The sequence below is a fragment of the Pleuronectes platessa genome, chromosome 14, assembly GCF_947347685.1.
Source record: "Pleuronectes platessa chromosome 14, fPlePla1.1, whole genome shotgun sequence".
NCBI classification, from domain to species: Eukaryota; Metazoa; Chordata; class Actinopteri; order Pleuronectiformes; family Pleuronectidae; genus Pleuronectes; species Pleuronectes platessa.
The window spans coordinates 7,493,083-7,506,090 of NC_070639.1; the positions used below are offsets into that span (position 1 = coordinate 7,493,083).

Here is a 13,008-nt window from a genome sequence, read left to right on the forward strand (position 1 = left end):
TACGGAGGCCTTATAGTCAAAATAAGTCTCTTTATAAAGAAAAACAAGTTGCAGCCACATCCTGCCGGGGGTAAACACATGGCACAGCCCGTTGCATATTCTTCCCCCGTTATAGGTCGCACATGCCTCAAAAGGCCAATATTACTAATGAAAATGTGTTGGACACCCTCCAGATTGTGATTTGCCGAGAGATAGAGAGTTGTAAAGGTTAAACCAGAGGGCGGGGAGGTAGAGACACAAGCATGCGTATGTGAAGAGAGAGAGAGAGAGAGAGAAAGAGAGGGAGAGAGAGCTACAACAGGATATTTTGTCACTATGGTTACTGGCAGCACATACGGATCTTGATTTCTGTGTGTCATGTCCTCACTCCGTGTGGCGTGCTGGGGGTGAGTGTCAGGGCAGCTCTAACAGTTGAGACAAACTTTGTTCCATGTTGTCTGGATCCGTTTGAGCAGAGTCCATCCAAGAGGTGAGTTTGTAAAAGTATTTGGGGAAAGGAACGTGTGAGTGTGTGTGTGTGTGTGTGGGTGTGTGTGTGTGTGTGTGTGTGTGTGTGTGTGTGTGTGTGTGTGTGTGTGTGTGTGTGTGTGTGTGTGTGTTTTGTCTCTGACCTGTTACAAGAAGACAACTTTTTAGTTTTGTCAATTAGCTGGTGATGGGTTGATCCGCTGTACTCTGCGAAATTCTTGAAATCTAATTTGCAAAAAGAGTGGGAAATAAAACTGCATCTGATCTCATCATCGCACCTTTACAAACTGTATCTACTGTAGTTTGAAATTAATAAAGAAGGAATAATTATCAGGCAATTTCTGTGCTAAAATACTTATTTATGACAGAGTGAAAGCAACACACCGAAATGAAACCCACAGTTTGAGGCAAACCACCTGATAATGTATGAGTCCCATAAGAAAAGTAAAATGTTATTGAGATTCAAACCTTATAAATTTCAACCTGCTAAATGTATGTATATAAAAAAAAATTATTGCGATGTTGCATGTTTGCCCTGAATTTGCCCGGAACTGGGTTTTCTCTGCTGCATAAGGAGATAGCCACAGGGGGAGCGGGTTTTACTTTTGGCTCAAACAATGTGACTTTCCGACTGCCAGCCATTCTGAAGCAGGGCACCCTTGGGAAGCAGACTTCCTCATTTGCAAGGCCATCTTTCAACACCGCATGTTTTTTTCACAGTTTAAATGTGAGAGTGCATGTTGCAGCTGCATTCAGAATCACAGTAAAGCTGCGTGTTATTGTTCACAGACTTCCTTCATCTCACTTTTAGGTTCACAAACACATTTCTTTCCTGTGGGGGTGCATCAGTGGACAACGTGTTAGTAGTTTAGGGGACGGTTGCATTTCCATTCAAACAACAACTCTTCTTCCCTGTCATCTTCTTGTATCGTCTTTAATCTAAATATATTTAGAATATTATTGTTCTCTTTACGTCAAGTTACATAATAAAAAAAAGCTTAATAAGACGAGTGGAAAAAGAGAAGCTTTAAAGCTGTTGTTAAACTGAAATTTATTTATTATTCATTTTAACAATGTCATTACTGACAGCAAATCTTAATTAGTGAAAAGCATGCAAGTGGAGTTTGTTCCCTGTCAGGCTTTGCTACAAATATCCACAAGGCGGCACTACACACCACAAAAACAACTTCTGTGTCTACAGCACACATACGTGTTACCTAAATGATAATAATGTTAATAATGATAATAACATAATAATAATAACAATAATGATAATAAAAATAATAATACAAATAAACGGTGTTTATTCAATACTAGAACTAAATGAAAAGTATATGTTATTTGTCAAAATTAATTTCTATTATTATAGGTCACATTGATACTATCATATACCTCTATTTTATAGAAACTATCAAAGCTTGCTTTAGTAAAACAAGCACACTAAAGGACTTATTTTTGAGGCAATAGCTGTTTAAGTCGTGCGTAGTGATGCAAAATACAGTAACTTCCTTATTGAAAGCGAGTCTTGAACCTGCTCTTGTGATCTGGGTTGAAGAAAAGAGTTTCATTTAAGCATTGACTGGGAGTTTAATGGGGTTTTACACGTCTGAGTTTCCTTTAACTTGATGCTTAAAATGAAACAGAAATCCCATGTAAAATCCCTGAGTTTCACCAAAGCATCAACTCATTTTATTTTCACTTTTGCAGCTGCTGGTTCCTACAATATCCAAAATGGGTTCCACCGCTGCACCTGTGACCTTGACCTCCTCGCCCGCCAACAACAGCTCCACCTGCAACACCCTGTACGACCACCGGGACTACGCCAGGGTCTTCATACCCATTCTGTATTGTACTGTGTTCATCGTGGGCCTGCTCGGGAACTGCCTCGCCCTTCACGTCATCCGTCCCAACATGAAGAAAATGAACTCCACCACCTTATACTCCCTTAACCTGGTCATGTCCGACATCATCTTCACCCTGTCGCTGCCCTTCAGGATCGTCTACTATGCTCTGGGCTTCCACTGGCCCATGGGCGAGTCTCTGTGCAAGATCTCGGGCTTCATCTTCTACATCAACACCTACGCGGGGGTCAACTTCATGACCTGCCTCAGCGTGGATCGTTTCATCGCCGTGGTCCTGCCTCTGCGCTTCGCCCGGCTCAGGAAAGTCAGCAACGTGCGCTACATTTGTGTTGGCGTTTGGCTGCTGGTCCTGGCGCAGACCCTCCCCCTCCTCGGAATGCCCATGACCAACGAAGAAGCCGACGGCCACATCACCTGCATGGAATACCCCAACTTTGAGAAGGTCGACCACATTGCCACTATACTGATTGGTGCTGTCTTCCTGGGTTACGTCATCCCTGTGATCACCATCCTTATGTGTTACGCCGTCTTATGTTCCAAACTCCACCTAACAGCCAAGAACAACTACTTGACAGAAAGGTCGGGCCGAAGTCGCAAGGTCATCGGCGTGATCTGCTGCGTGTCTCTGGTGTTTGTCGTCTGCTTCAGCCCCTATCACATCAACATCCTGCAGTACATGATCCGCAAGCTGGTGTCGGGCACCGACTGCGCCGATCTCACAGCCTTCCAGGTGTCGCTGCACATCACCGTGTGTCTGATGAACCTCAACTCCTGCTTGGATCCATTTATCTACTTCTTCGCCTGCAAGGGCTACAAGAGGAAACTGAGGAAGCTGCTGAGGCTGCAGGTCAGCAGGTCCTTCTCCAGCGTGGTGAGGACGTCACCCGAGGGCTCCTCCAAGGATATTATCGATGGCAACAAGATCCAACTCAACTGCTCCACAACGGGTGCAGCTAGCGACAGGCTCACAGAGAGGAGGATATACGTTAGCGAGCAAAACGACGAATAAGATGTGAGAAACGTTTGCCTCTCAGTGGGACTGTTCCAATCAGGTCTCACACAAACTGATCTGAACATTTATATGAACTCAACCATGTCATCATAGACTCTAAGCAACCGGGGAAATCAGTTCCATCAACATCTCAAGGAAAAGAAAATTGTTTTTGAAAAATAAAATAAGGCGTCCTGTCGAGCATGTTGAAAGTGAACACTGAAGTGAGAAGGAGCTGAAAGAGACGTTGATGAACATGTGCAACATTTTCTTTTTTAAATCTAGGATTTAATATTTGCGGTCAGACCTCACAACGGATCCATCCTCATCTGTTATTTTATTTTTTCAGGAAGTGAGTTGTAAAGATGGAAGTGAAATCACATTCACACACATTGAGATTCAGTTCAGTTGTAAATTCTCACTTCTCAGGTTCATCATCTCACTATCGGCAGAGTCACATCATCATTTCAGCTGCTTTAGAATTAGTTTGCTGATGCTAAAATGGACGTGAACACAAACACGATGGTTCACCCAGAAATGAAAAATTCACTCATTATCTACTCAGCCCTCGGCAGAGTTAACTATAGTAGATAGTGAATTAGGGGTGGGTGAAGTGTTTAAGTCCACAAAACACTTCAGTTTCAGGGGTAAACAGCCTTGCAGCCGAATCAATACAACTGAGGTAACTTGCGAGTACTTCTTCAAACGTAAAGAAATACAGAAAAAAACAAAAATGCCTCCATACTCCTCCTGTGGTGTCATCCAAGTAAGCTGCGTCGTTCAAAGTATGGCGAAACGGCGTCATTTACATATATGAAGGATATCCTTTGATATCCTTCTGATTACTTTTGCAGTTCTCTCGAGATCTTGTCATAGGGTCTTGATTGCCCCCTGGTGGCTATATGCAGTATAGGCCATTAACCCTGCCTCCTCCATTTTAACAAATGTGACTGGACCAAGTTACAATGTTAAAGTAGATGTAAAATAAATTGTTCTCAAAGATGGTTTCCATCATTTGTCACGGTAGCTCTTATCACACTGATGTATGTCCAAGTGTTCCTGTTCTGGTGAGGATTGTGTAGCTCACTCACCTGAACAACGTGGTGAGAGGTGAGGGCCACACACATCATGTCAAATGGATGTGTCGTCTGTGTTGACTTTAGGTACATGACCCTGATTAAGATGCGGAAATGCAAAGGTGGCTTGTTTAGAAGCTTTACTGTTGTTGTAATGGGACCTTTCACTCCCATGCATCCCACATAGCAGCCTTGTTTCGGCCCAGTCTCGGCCCACACTGTCAGATTACCACATTTTCATTTGACCCACATACTGTTTCAACCAAAGGTGCCAAAGGTGGACCGGATTTTGTTTTATGCTTGTTTTATGAAACACCCTTGCGAAAAAAGGCCCACATTTATTTTAAGATATTCACTGTGGTGCGACAGGGCTGTCCCATTCCAACGGCTCCTTCAAATGCGGCTGACAAATACAGCGTCCAACAGAAGCGAATGGTCCAACTTGTGGATCCTTCCCGGGATTCATTGCGCTTCAACGACAAACTGCTTATCAAAGAGGCAACTGTGACGGCAAACCCCCCAAAGAACCTGACATATATATATACAGTATATAGTCTAGACTATGAATGGCCATGAAGGCCTCCTCCTCCTCCTCCTCAACACAGATAATTATAAACTCATTGTAAGTGAAACTGTTAATAACTGTTTTTTTTCTGAATTTGTTCAAATGTTTGAGCCTATTAAAATAACATCTGAAATAAAATAATATTTAAAAATGAGTGAGTGTTATGGGCGGAGTATATGTGTGTCATTGTGCAATTTTATTTTTATTTTTCAAATTATTTTATTGTGATTAAAAAAAAACTGAAGAAATGTAAGCAACCAAAGCTATAGCTACACAACTAATACACATATTTATTTAAGTTAGGCAAGTTCATGTGATTTTACCTACTTTATAAATGCTGGCTTTATTTTTTTTTTACCAGTTGAAAATTTGGGACAGAATAGACTTAAAGCCGAGCAATGGAAAGTGACTAAGACCCCTAAGCTGGAGATCTCCATTCTGAATTCATCTGGAACTTTTGAAATGAGCAAAAAGCACATTATATTTTATACCTTGAAGCATGTGTAGACTAGATCTTTAACTTTGAATTTAATAGCAGGATATAATCATTTGATATCATATTCTATAACAGTGTATCCTATAAATGTGTGAACTGAATCATTAAGACTTTTTACTTAACAACTAAGAAGAATGTGAGGTTTGAGCAAATGTTTTTACAATGGATTAAAATTTCATAGAATTAAATGCAGTGAAATCGATTGATCCATGAATAAGAATAGACATTTGGCACTTAGTCAGTTGCGTAGTATCCACCATCAACCTCTAGAGGACAGTGTAAAGCAGGAGAATGAGGTAATGGTTAAGGAAGTAAAAACGTCTTTGACAGACATCAAGCACCTAATCTAAAAAATGACAGACGTAACAAAACAGGAGCAGCTTCTTCTTTTCCTTAAAATGTTATTTGTCTGTTGGACATCAGACAAAATGTAAATACTCTAAAAATCCAGTCGAAGATAACAAAAGTCTTAATTTCACCCAATGTCTTGATATAATGTTCTTAACACGCATATATATTATATATTGTAATCATTTTATACAGGCTATTGTTTATCAGGGAGTGGTGAACTCACTGAGGCAACCACATGACAAGTAACAAGGAGATGAAACATCACAGACTGTTGTCATAACAACATCTTGCAATGAGCACAAAGTACCATCTGCTGTGAGATTTTTAAGACACATCGAGAGGATGAGCCGATAGATAATTATTTCCCGGCAATAAGAATCCAACTGGATGAGCAGCTTCCGTATGAACACTGTTGTGACAATCGGGGGGGTACAAATCATATAGCAATCACGTAGAGGTGTCAGAGAGAATGGCAAATCTGAATCAACTGTACAAAACAGACGTCACCTCTTAAAGAGGTCAATCAGACAGTGGCGAGCCGTCTGAAGGCACGGGCAGGAAATTACACAAGTCGTGGCAAAGTATGATTTACTTCCTGTTTGGAATGATCTATAATCGGAATGAGAACAAGCAGTTGGGCGATCAGGGCGAAGAAGTTTTGATTGCACAATGTTCTCTGAGCCAAACGTCCTAATTCACGGCTCTAACCAGCTCGCACACACACATTAATCACACACGTTCATCTGTATTCACTCCAGGTCCGGGCTGACCTTGAGCGTTTCACCTGAGGTATGCGCTTTGCATCCATTAAGTCGACGTGGTGTAAAACCATCTCACAGCATCAGCGTGAAGTGTCTATTACCACCATCTTATTTCCTGTTTATATGGCAACTGCCTCAACATCCTGTTTTTAATTACTTCTCTCCAGCAGCAGATGCTTCTCACAGCAACCTGCTGTGGATTACTCCCCTGAGAACTAATGTGCTGTGACAGACCCCACTTTTCCAATCAATAACTCGCCCTAAATCTGCCATCTCTCTGCCTGCCAAACACACTCCCACTTCTAATGGCACATCATTTTCTTTAAGGGGGTGTAATTGCAGACTGTGGAAAGCTGTAGCCCTTTGTGTTCCAGCTACGTCGCTACTGTAAAGGAATCTGAAGTACAGACGCCACTGCAGCCCACGGCCGACACAGGAAGTGATGGGGGCTTTCACACCGTGCTCGGTCTCACCACGGTTTCCATCACATCTCCTTTTGAGAAAGGAGCATTCACTTCCCTGTTTTGTGCAGTTAGAGCAAAGTGCTCAGATAAATCGCGGCGCCGCTTCGTGAACCTGTTGGTGCAAGTCTGATAAGATGTTTGTGTGATTTCTGTGGTAAGTTCAGTCTTTTATTGTTCAGGGATCAGTGTGGCCTTAAACATGGAGGGGAAAGGGGGATGTTTTAAAGCTATTTACTATCTGTGTGTATCGATGCTGGGTTTTTGTACAAACTGATGTAAATCACCTCGTTGTTTTATTCTCACAATCATATTCACATTCACACATATACGTTGATTTAATTTATCGATGAAACAAAGTGTTTTAAATGCAAACACAAAATCTCAAATCTTGAATGAAAAGGAGCAGATAGAAGAATAATCTTGTATAATCTTTCACAAGACTTTGATTGGCAAAGCAAAAAACTCAAAATAATTAAAATATGAATACGATAATGATCGCCGTGATGGTGATCTTATACAAAAGTGAAAGACAGAAAGTACAGTACCAGAGGCAAGGACATGTATTTTTAAATGTGAACCACAGAAGTCACATGATTTCTCATCAAGCGCAGAGAAAGTTTCTTGCATGTAAGGATCTCACTTCCACATCTATACCAGTAACTCAGATTTTTTTTATATGCATGTAATACATACAATTACATATATTTATTTGTTCTATTTCTTTTTTGAGAATAATTTATTTGTCCTAGTCTACCTGTTTTTCACTTTTAAAGATATATGTTTTCAAAGTTCTGTTTTAAGCTTTAAAACACAGATACGCATCTTCTGGTTATTTCAACCACACTGTTCCTTCTTGAAACCCAATTATTCTCAAATCAGTTTCTTTCAAATACAAGAACTGTGAAAATAAATCCAAATATTAAGTACTTTTTTAATGTTTTTGTTTTTTTCAAGATTTCAGTCGCGTATGGACACTTGAGTGAATATTTCCACATCATGTTCAAAAGTAAGTTGCAATATCAACTTTTTCTCTTCAGATATTTTGTAATTTGATATTAACATTTCAGTCAAAAGATTTATTCAATGAAGACATCTTTAACTTTTAAATGCAATTTTCAGAGCAGATGTTAAGTTATAGAATTACTAATTACAGACTTGATTGTTTGTTTAAAACATCAAATAAAAAACTTTTAAGTAGAAACAGTGATATTCTACTATTAAAAAAAACATTTTCTTCCTGCTGACTTATGTAAGTTTCAGTATGAAGCTGGATCTAAACAGCTCCAACATGTCTGTGGGCTCCAGTGCTGAGAGGCCAGAGCAGGGGCCGGTGGAGTACCGCCTGGCCGGTCTCATCTTCTACTGCTTCATCTTCATCGTCGGAGTCATCGTCAATATCACTGCCCTGTGGGTCTTCTCTCTTACCACCAAGAGGAGGAACTCGGTCACTGTCTACATGATAAACGTGGCGATGGTGGACCTCACCTTCATCCTGCTGCTTCCCTTCAGGATGGTCTACCACCACCAGGACTACTGGCCCTTCGGAGATATCTTCTGCCGGGTCATGTCCGCTCTCACCATCTTCTACCCCTGCATCGCTCTTTGGCTGTTTGCTCTGATCAGCGCCGACCGCTACATGGCTATCGTGCAGCCAAGGCATGGCAAGGAGCTGAGGAACGTCCCCAAGGCCGTGGTGGCGTGTTTGGGGGTGTGGCTCATGACTTTGGGCTGCACTGTCCCCCTGCTCTTCTCCGACCACGACCCCGATCAAATCTCCAACTTCACCACCTGCGTGAAGATGCAGGACATCGTCTACTTACGCCACGACAATGCTGTCAACTTTGTGCGACTCATCTTCTTCTTCCTGGTTCCCATCTGTATAATGATAGGCTGCTACGTCGTCATCGTGGACAATCTGATCCACGGCCGCACCTCGAAACTCAAACCTAAAGTGAAGCAGAAGTCCATCCGGATCATCATCACGCTCATCATCCAGGTGCTGGTGTGTTTCGTGCCTTTCCACGTGTGTTTGCTGCTCCGTTTCATGGGGAAGGGCCAAGATGGCGGGTTCAGCACGTGGGCGGTGTTCACCACATTCCTGATGAACATGAGCACCGTGCTGGACATTATTCTGTATTACATCGTCTCCAAACAGTTCCAGGACCGAGTGATCAGTGTGATCCTGTACAGGAACTATCTGCGCAGTGTGAGACGGAAGAGCCGGCACACGATGAGCAACATGACCAGTGCCATGACATGAAGCGGCCGTCGAACACCGCACATGTATGTGTTCTGTGGATTCCCTCAGCCAAATGTAACACTGCATGTATCGCCCCAGTATAGTTCATTATCCAAAGGATCAAAACTTGCAATTAATTTCCGAGGTGTGATTTACACTCACAGTATGGGAGTGCTGCTGTTGTGGCAAAAACATCTGTGTTCGGAGCTGATTGACTCACCCATGAGACTTGAGATGTTTTTTTTGTGCAGCTCTGCTCTGGCAGACACAGCGTCGGAGTGAGTGGCTCAGGTGTAACAAATGCAAGCGGAAATAAAGCCGGTGATGGTTTAGATAAAAGCCCCCCCACACAGTATCTCAGTGTTTGGTCTGACTCTGTGAATAGATACTGAAACCCTCCTCAGCCTCTTCACTATGTCACCTGACAACCAAAGAGGGTCTGACAGCCTCCACAGCAGCCTACAGGAAACAATGGTGGGTTCTTGTTTGATCTCTTCCTGCTTGGTCTGTACACCATGTTTTTTGTTTTATCTTCAGTGTTGCATCATGGCCGTGGAGTAAATATAACCCTATCAAATCTATAATTGCACATACATATTTAGAGTTGCTGAATTTATTGACCAGGTGATGGCAGCATGGCACAGCGAGATCCCATCTCTCTGCCAGAGCAGGATTGACGAGGAGAGGGCTGGATCCTTCTGTGTCTTGTGCAGAGTTACTTCTCCCGTTTTGGTTTCTGCATGTTGTTACATCTCAAACGTCTTCACGAGAGCAAATCTTTCGTTTCTCTCTCGATGCCGTCGACGCCTAAAAGAGAAGTTAACTACATCCGTAACGGCTCCCTCAACCAGGACTGAAGTGTGTTTATGGTGCACTGCGAATCATATTGATTAGATGCTAAATGATTCAGTCACTTGAAGTGCATTTACAGTAACATCCTCAAGAGATGTCAGTGAGGTTATCTGCTAGATTTAGAGCAACCTCCACCTTAAGAGAGAAAACTCTTTCCTGCACCGGGATGCTTTCATGTCGGGTCTCAGGAGTTAGAAGCAAGATTCTGAAATATCAGTTTATCTAGCTACTAATGTACAATCAGGTTTATGAATGAGGAATGTGCATCTCGCCCTTGATTTGTGTATTGATAATGTCCCTTGTGCAGTTCTGAATTTGGTGCCATTTGGACCTGTGATTTGTTCAATATTAATAAAGAAAAGGATAAACAGCTGACCAGCGTTCCTCAAATGACAGAAGAGCTAACATGTACTGAATGGGTGACGTTTTTTCTTTGTAAAAAAAACACTCATGTTTGAATGTGACGGCTCTGATACGTGTCACGCACCAACATCTCAGGAGCTAAGAATTGATTTGGTGTTTCCAATTTCTAAAATAATCAACTTAGTGTGTCTGAGCAACACAGTCCTAACTGGATTAGACAGTGAGTCAGTGGAGCTGAGTAACTGCGTAGTGTCTCAGACAATTAGGAAGCCGCCGTGTCGGTGGTGTTTCTTAAAGTGAGTCTGGTTTTATTCGTGTTAAACTCTCACGTCTTTACAAGCAGTTAAATTCCCACAGAGATAAGTCAGTGTGCCGCAGCGGTAAAGGGACAAACTGCACTGAGAGTCCATATGTTTCCTGATTGGTTCACCCAATGTTCATATGCAAGAAATGACCAGGGCACACAGAGGAAGTAGATTTACATCGCGTTTAACTGGGACGAGGCAGACTCCGATGTTTCCATCTCACACGGAATTCTGGGAAGTGCAGTTCATCACGCGATGATAGCTTTATTGGCCGGCGGACTGCGAGTGGATTGATGACCGGGGGGTCAAAGGTCAAATGAAACATCAGAGGGTCATCTATCTGTCCCACCTGTTAGACATCAAAGAAAAACCAGCCGCGCCGCTCACAGCAACTGGCATTTAAAACAATTAAGTTTCCTGTCAAGTCCCTGTGATGAATTATCCGGAAGCTTTACCAGCTGTAATTCTAAATCTTCCCAACAAGTGCCTTTGTTGTAGAGAAATTAATGAAAACAAGATTGTCTTTCATAGGAGCTGATCTAACAGCGCGGCAGCCAGCTGCTCTTCTTTGGGAATAAAAAACAGTCAGCATTAAGCACAGCTCAGACAAAATACTTTTTTTCTTTTTTCTCCCCTACCACTCGTGTGGAAAACAAATCAGGCGGCGAGCACAGTGGCCATCTGTTTTGTTATTTGATATGTGTGAATACATGTTGTAATGACTTTGTTTGTGAATCACTCTGCGCGGCAGAACACACGAGAGCTCTCGAAGTGCTGGAGTGTTCAAAGCTAATCATATAATTGGACACAATAGTCGATGACAAATGGAGACGCTCGGAGCCAGCCAGCTGGGGAAGTGAATATGTAATCATTGTAAAATCATATCATTTTTGCATATTTGAAGACAGCTTAATAGAGTTTGCATGTCAGTACACTATCAAATAATGATGACAGTGTGTCGCTGCATTTGCTTTTCTGATTTGTTGGACTATTACTTTCCTATTAAACGCGATTCTAAAGAGTTTGTTTCTTCTCTGTTCATGTAATGCAAATATATGTATGTATACACACTATATGATATGTGTGTGTGTGTGTGTGTGTGTGTGTGCGTGTGTTTGTAGTTTGGCAAAAGTGAATGACTGTGTGCATCATTGATCAAATACTACAATGGTAAAGGTTTTAGACTCATTTTTATAGTGCATAGCCACAAGTAATATATAAATAGTTAAAATCAATAGTTATAAGTACAGGCCAAATGACGGAAAAGGTAAAAGTTTTAGATAAATGGTTTGAAATCGTTACCCAGTGAATGAATGGCTGAAACAGTTAATTAAAAGTGATTAAGGATTAATGGTTGAAGGCTAATGGTATTAAAAAAACAAATGAACAGTTGAATGAAATGTCCTGCCTATGCCACATCGGGGGGGGGGGGGGGGGGGGGGGGGGGTGCTAAACACTGACGGATCAACATTGTATAAAAAAGATGTATCAAGAAAAAGAAAGTGACATTATTAATCATATAATTTATAGTTGCTTCGGCAAAGGATGATATGTTTTCTACTCAGTTTGTTTGTCGACAGGATTACGCAAAAACTCCTGGACAGATTATCACGCTGATGTGGAACGATGTGATTTGAGTCAGGGAAGGACAAGTGCCGATCCACATCCAGGAAACAGAAACTCACTTTCTTTGTTATTTGTGTGAATTTCTAAAGAAACGATACAGAGCTTTTGATGAAATGGATGAGGCGTATTTAGGGAACTGATATTTATTAAGGTTTGGAGTTAAATGCAGTTTGAATTTAAGGAGACTGGTATGGACTGGTTTTTCCCAGGGCCAATGAAGGTCCTGAGAGAAGGATCCCTCACTTGAGACTCTCTTAGGTTTCTGGATTATTTCCCTGTTAAAAGGATTTTAAGTTTCCTCACTCTACTGTTTATAACAATATAATCTATAAGGCAAATTGTGAATATGGGCTTAACAGATCAAATTTATTGATTTATTGAAATTAATCCAGCTTGATATTTAATGACATTAACATAATTAGTGTTGGGTCAATGGAGGGATACCAGTTAAGTTGTCAGACCATGAGCTCTGTCTAAAGTCCACAAGGCCAGAAGTAATCTGTTACTACAACTACTGAATGTAAATAATGGTTTAAGTCACGCTAATATTTTGGATGTAACCTAATTTAGCACACATGCTAAAATCTCA

General features: G+C 41.6%; 2 protein-coding genes across 3 annotated transcripts; both read left to right on the forward strand.

Annotated features, from left to right (window-relative positions):
• The first annotated feature begins 216 nt into the window (after positions 1-216).
• Positions 217-5,116, forward strand: gpr183a (G protein-coupled receptor 183a). Its single transcript, XM_053440393.1, has 2 exons — positions 217-469; positions 2,176-5,116. The coding sequence occupies exon 2, from the start codon at positions 2,200-2,202 to the stop codon at positions 3,337-3,339; it is 1,140 nt and encodes a 379-aa protein (XP_053296368.1). The 5' UTR covers positions 217-469; positions 2,176-2,199; the 3' UTR covers positions 3,340-5,116.
• A 1,623-nt stretch (positions 5,117-6,739) lies between these two features.
• gpr18 (G protein-coupled receptor 18) lies at positions 6,740-11,814 on the forward strand. Of its 2 annotated transcripts, none has more exons than XM_053440107.1 (3): positions 6,740-7,188; positions 7,989-8,040; positions 8,289-11,814. In XM_053440107.1, the coding sequence occupies exon 3, from the start codon at positions 8,296-8,298 to the stop codon at positions 9,292-9,294; it is 999 nt and encodes a 332-aa protein (XP_053296082.1). In that variant the 5' UTR covers positions 6,740-7,188; positions 7,989-8,040; positions 8,289-8,295; the 3' UTR covers positions 9,295-11,814. The 2 variants fall into 2 exon arrangements, with proteins under 2 accessions (XP_053296082.1, XP_053296079.1); XM_053440104.1 differs by having other exon boundaries at positions 6,741-7,188; positions 8,295-11,814.
• The last annotated feature ends 1,194 nt before the right edge of the window (positions 11,815-13,008 follow it).

What these genes read in the sequence shown, in the direction of transcription:
- gpr183a (XM_053440393.1), top strand. Translation starts at nt 2,200, where the DNA reads ATGGGTTCCACCGCTGCACCTGTGACCTTGACCTCCTCGCCCGCCAAC.
- gpr18 (XM_053440107.1), top strand. Translation starts at nt 8,296, where the DNA reads ATGAAGCTGGATCTAAACAGCTCCAACATGTCTGTGGGCTCCAGTGCT.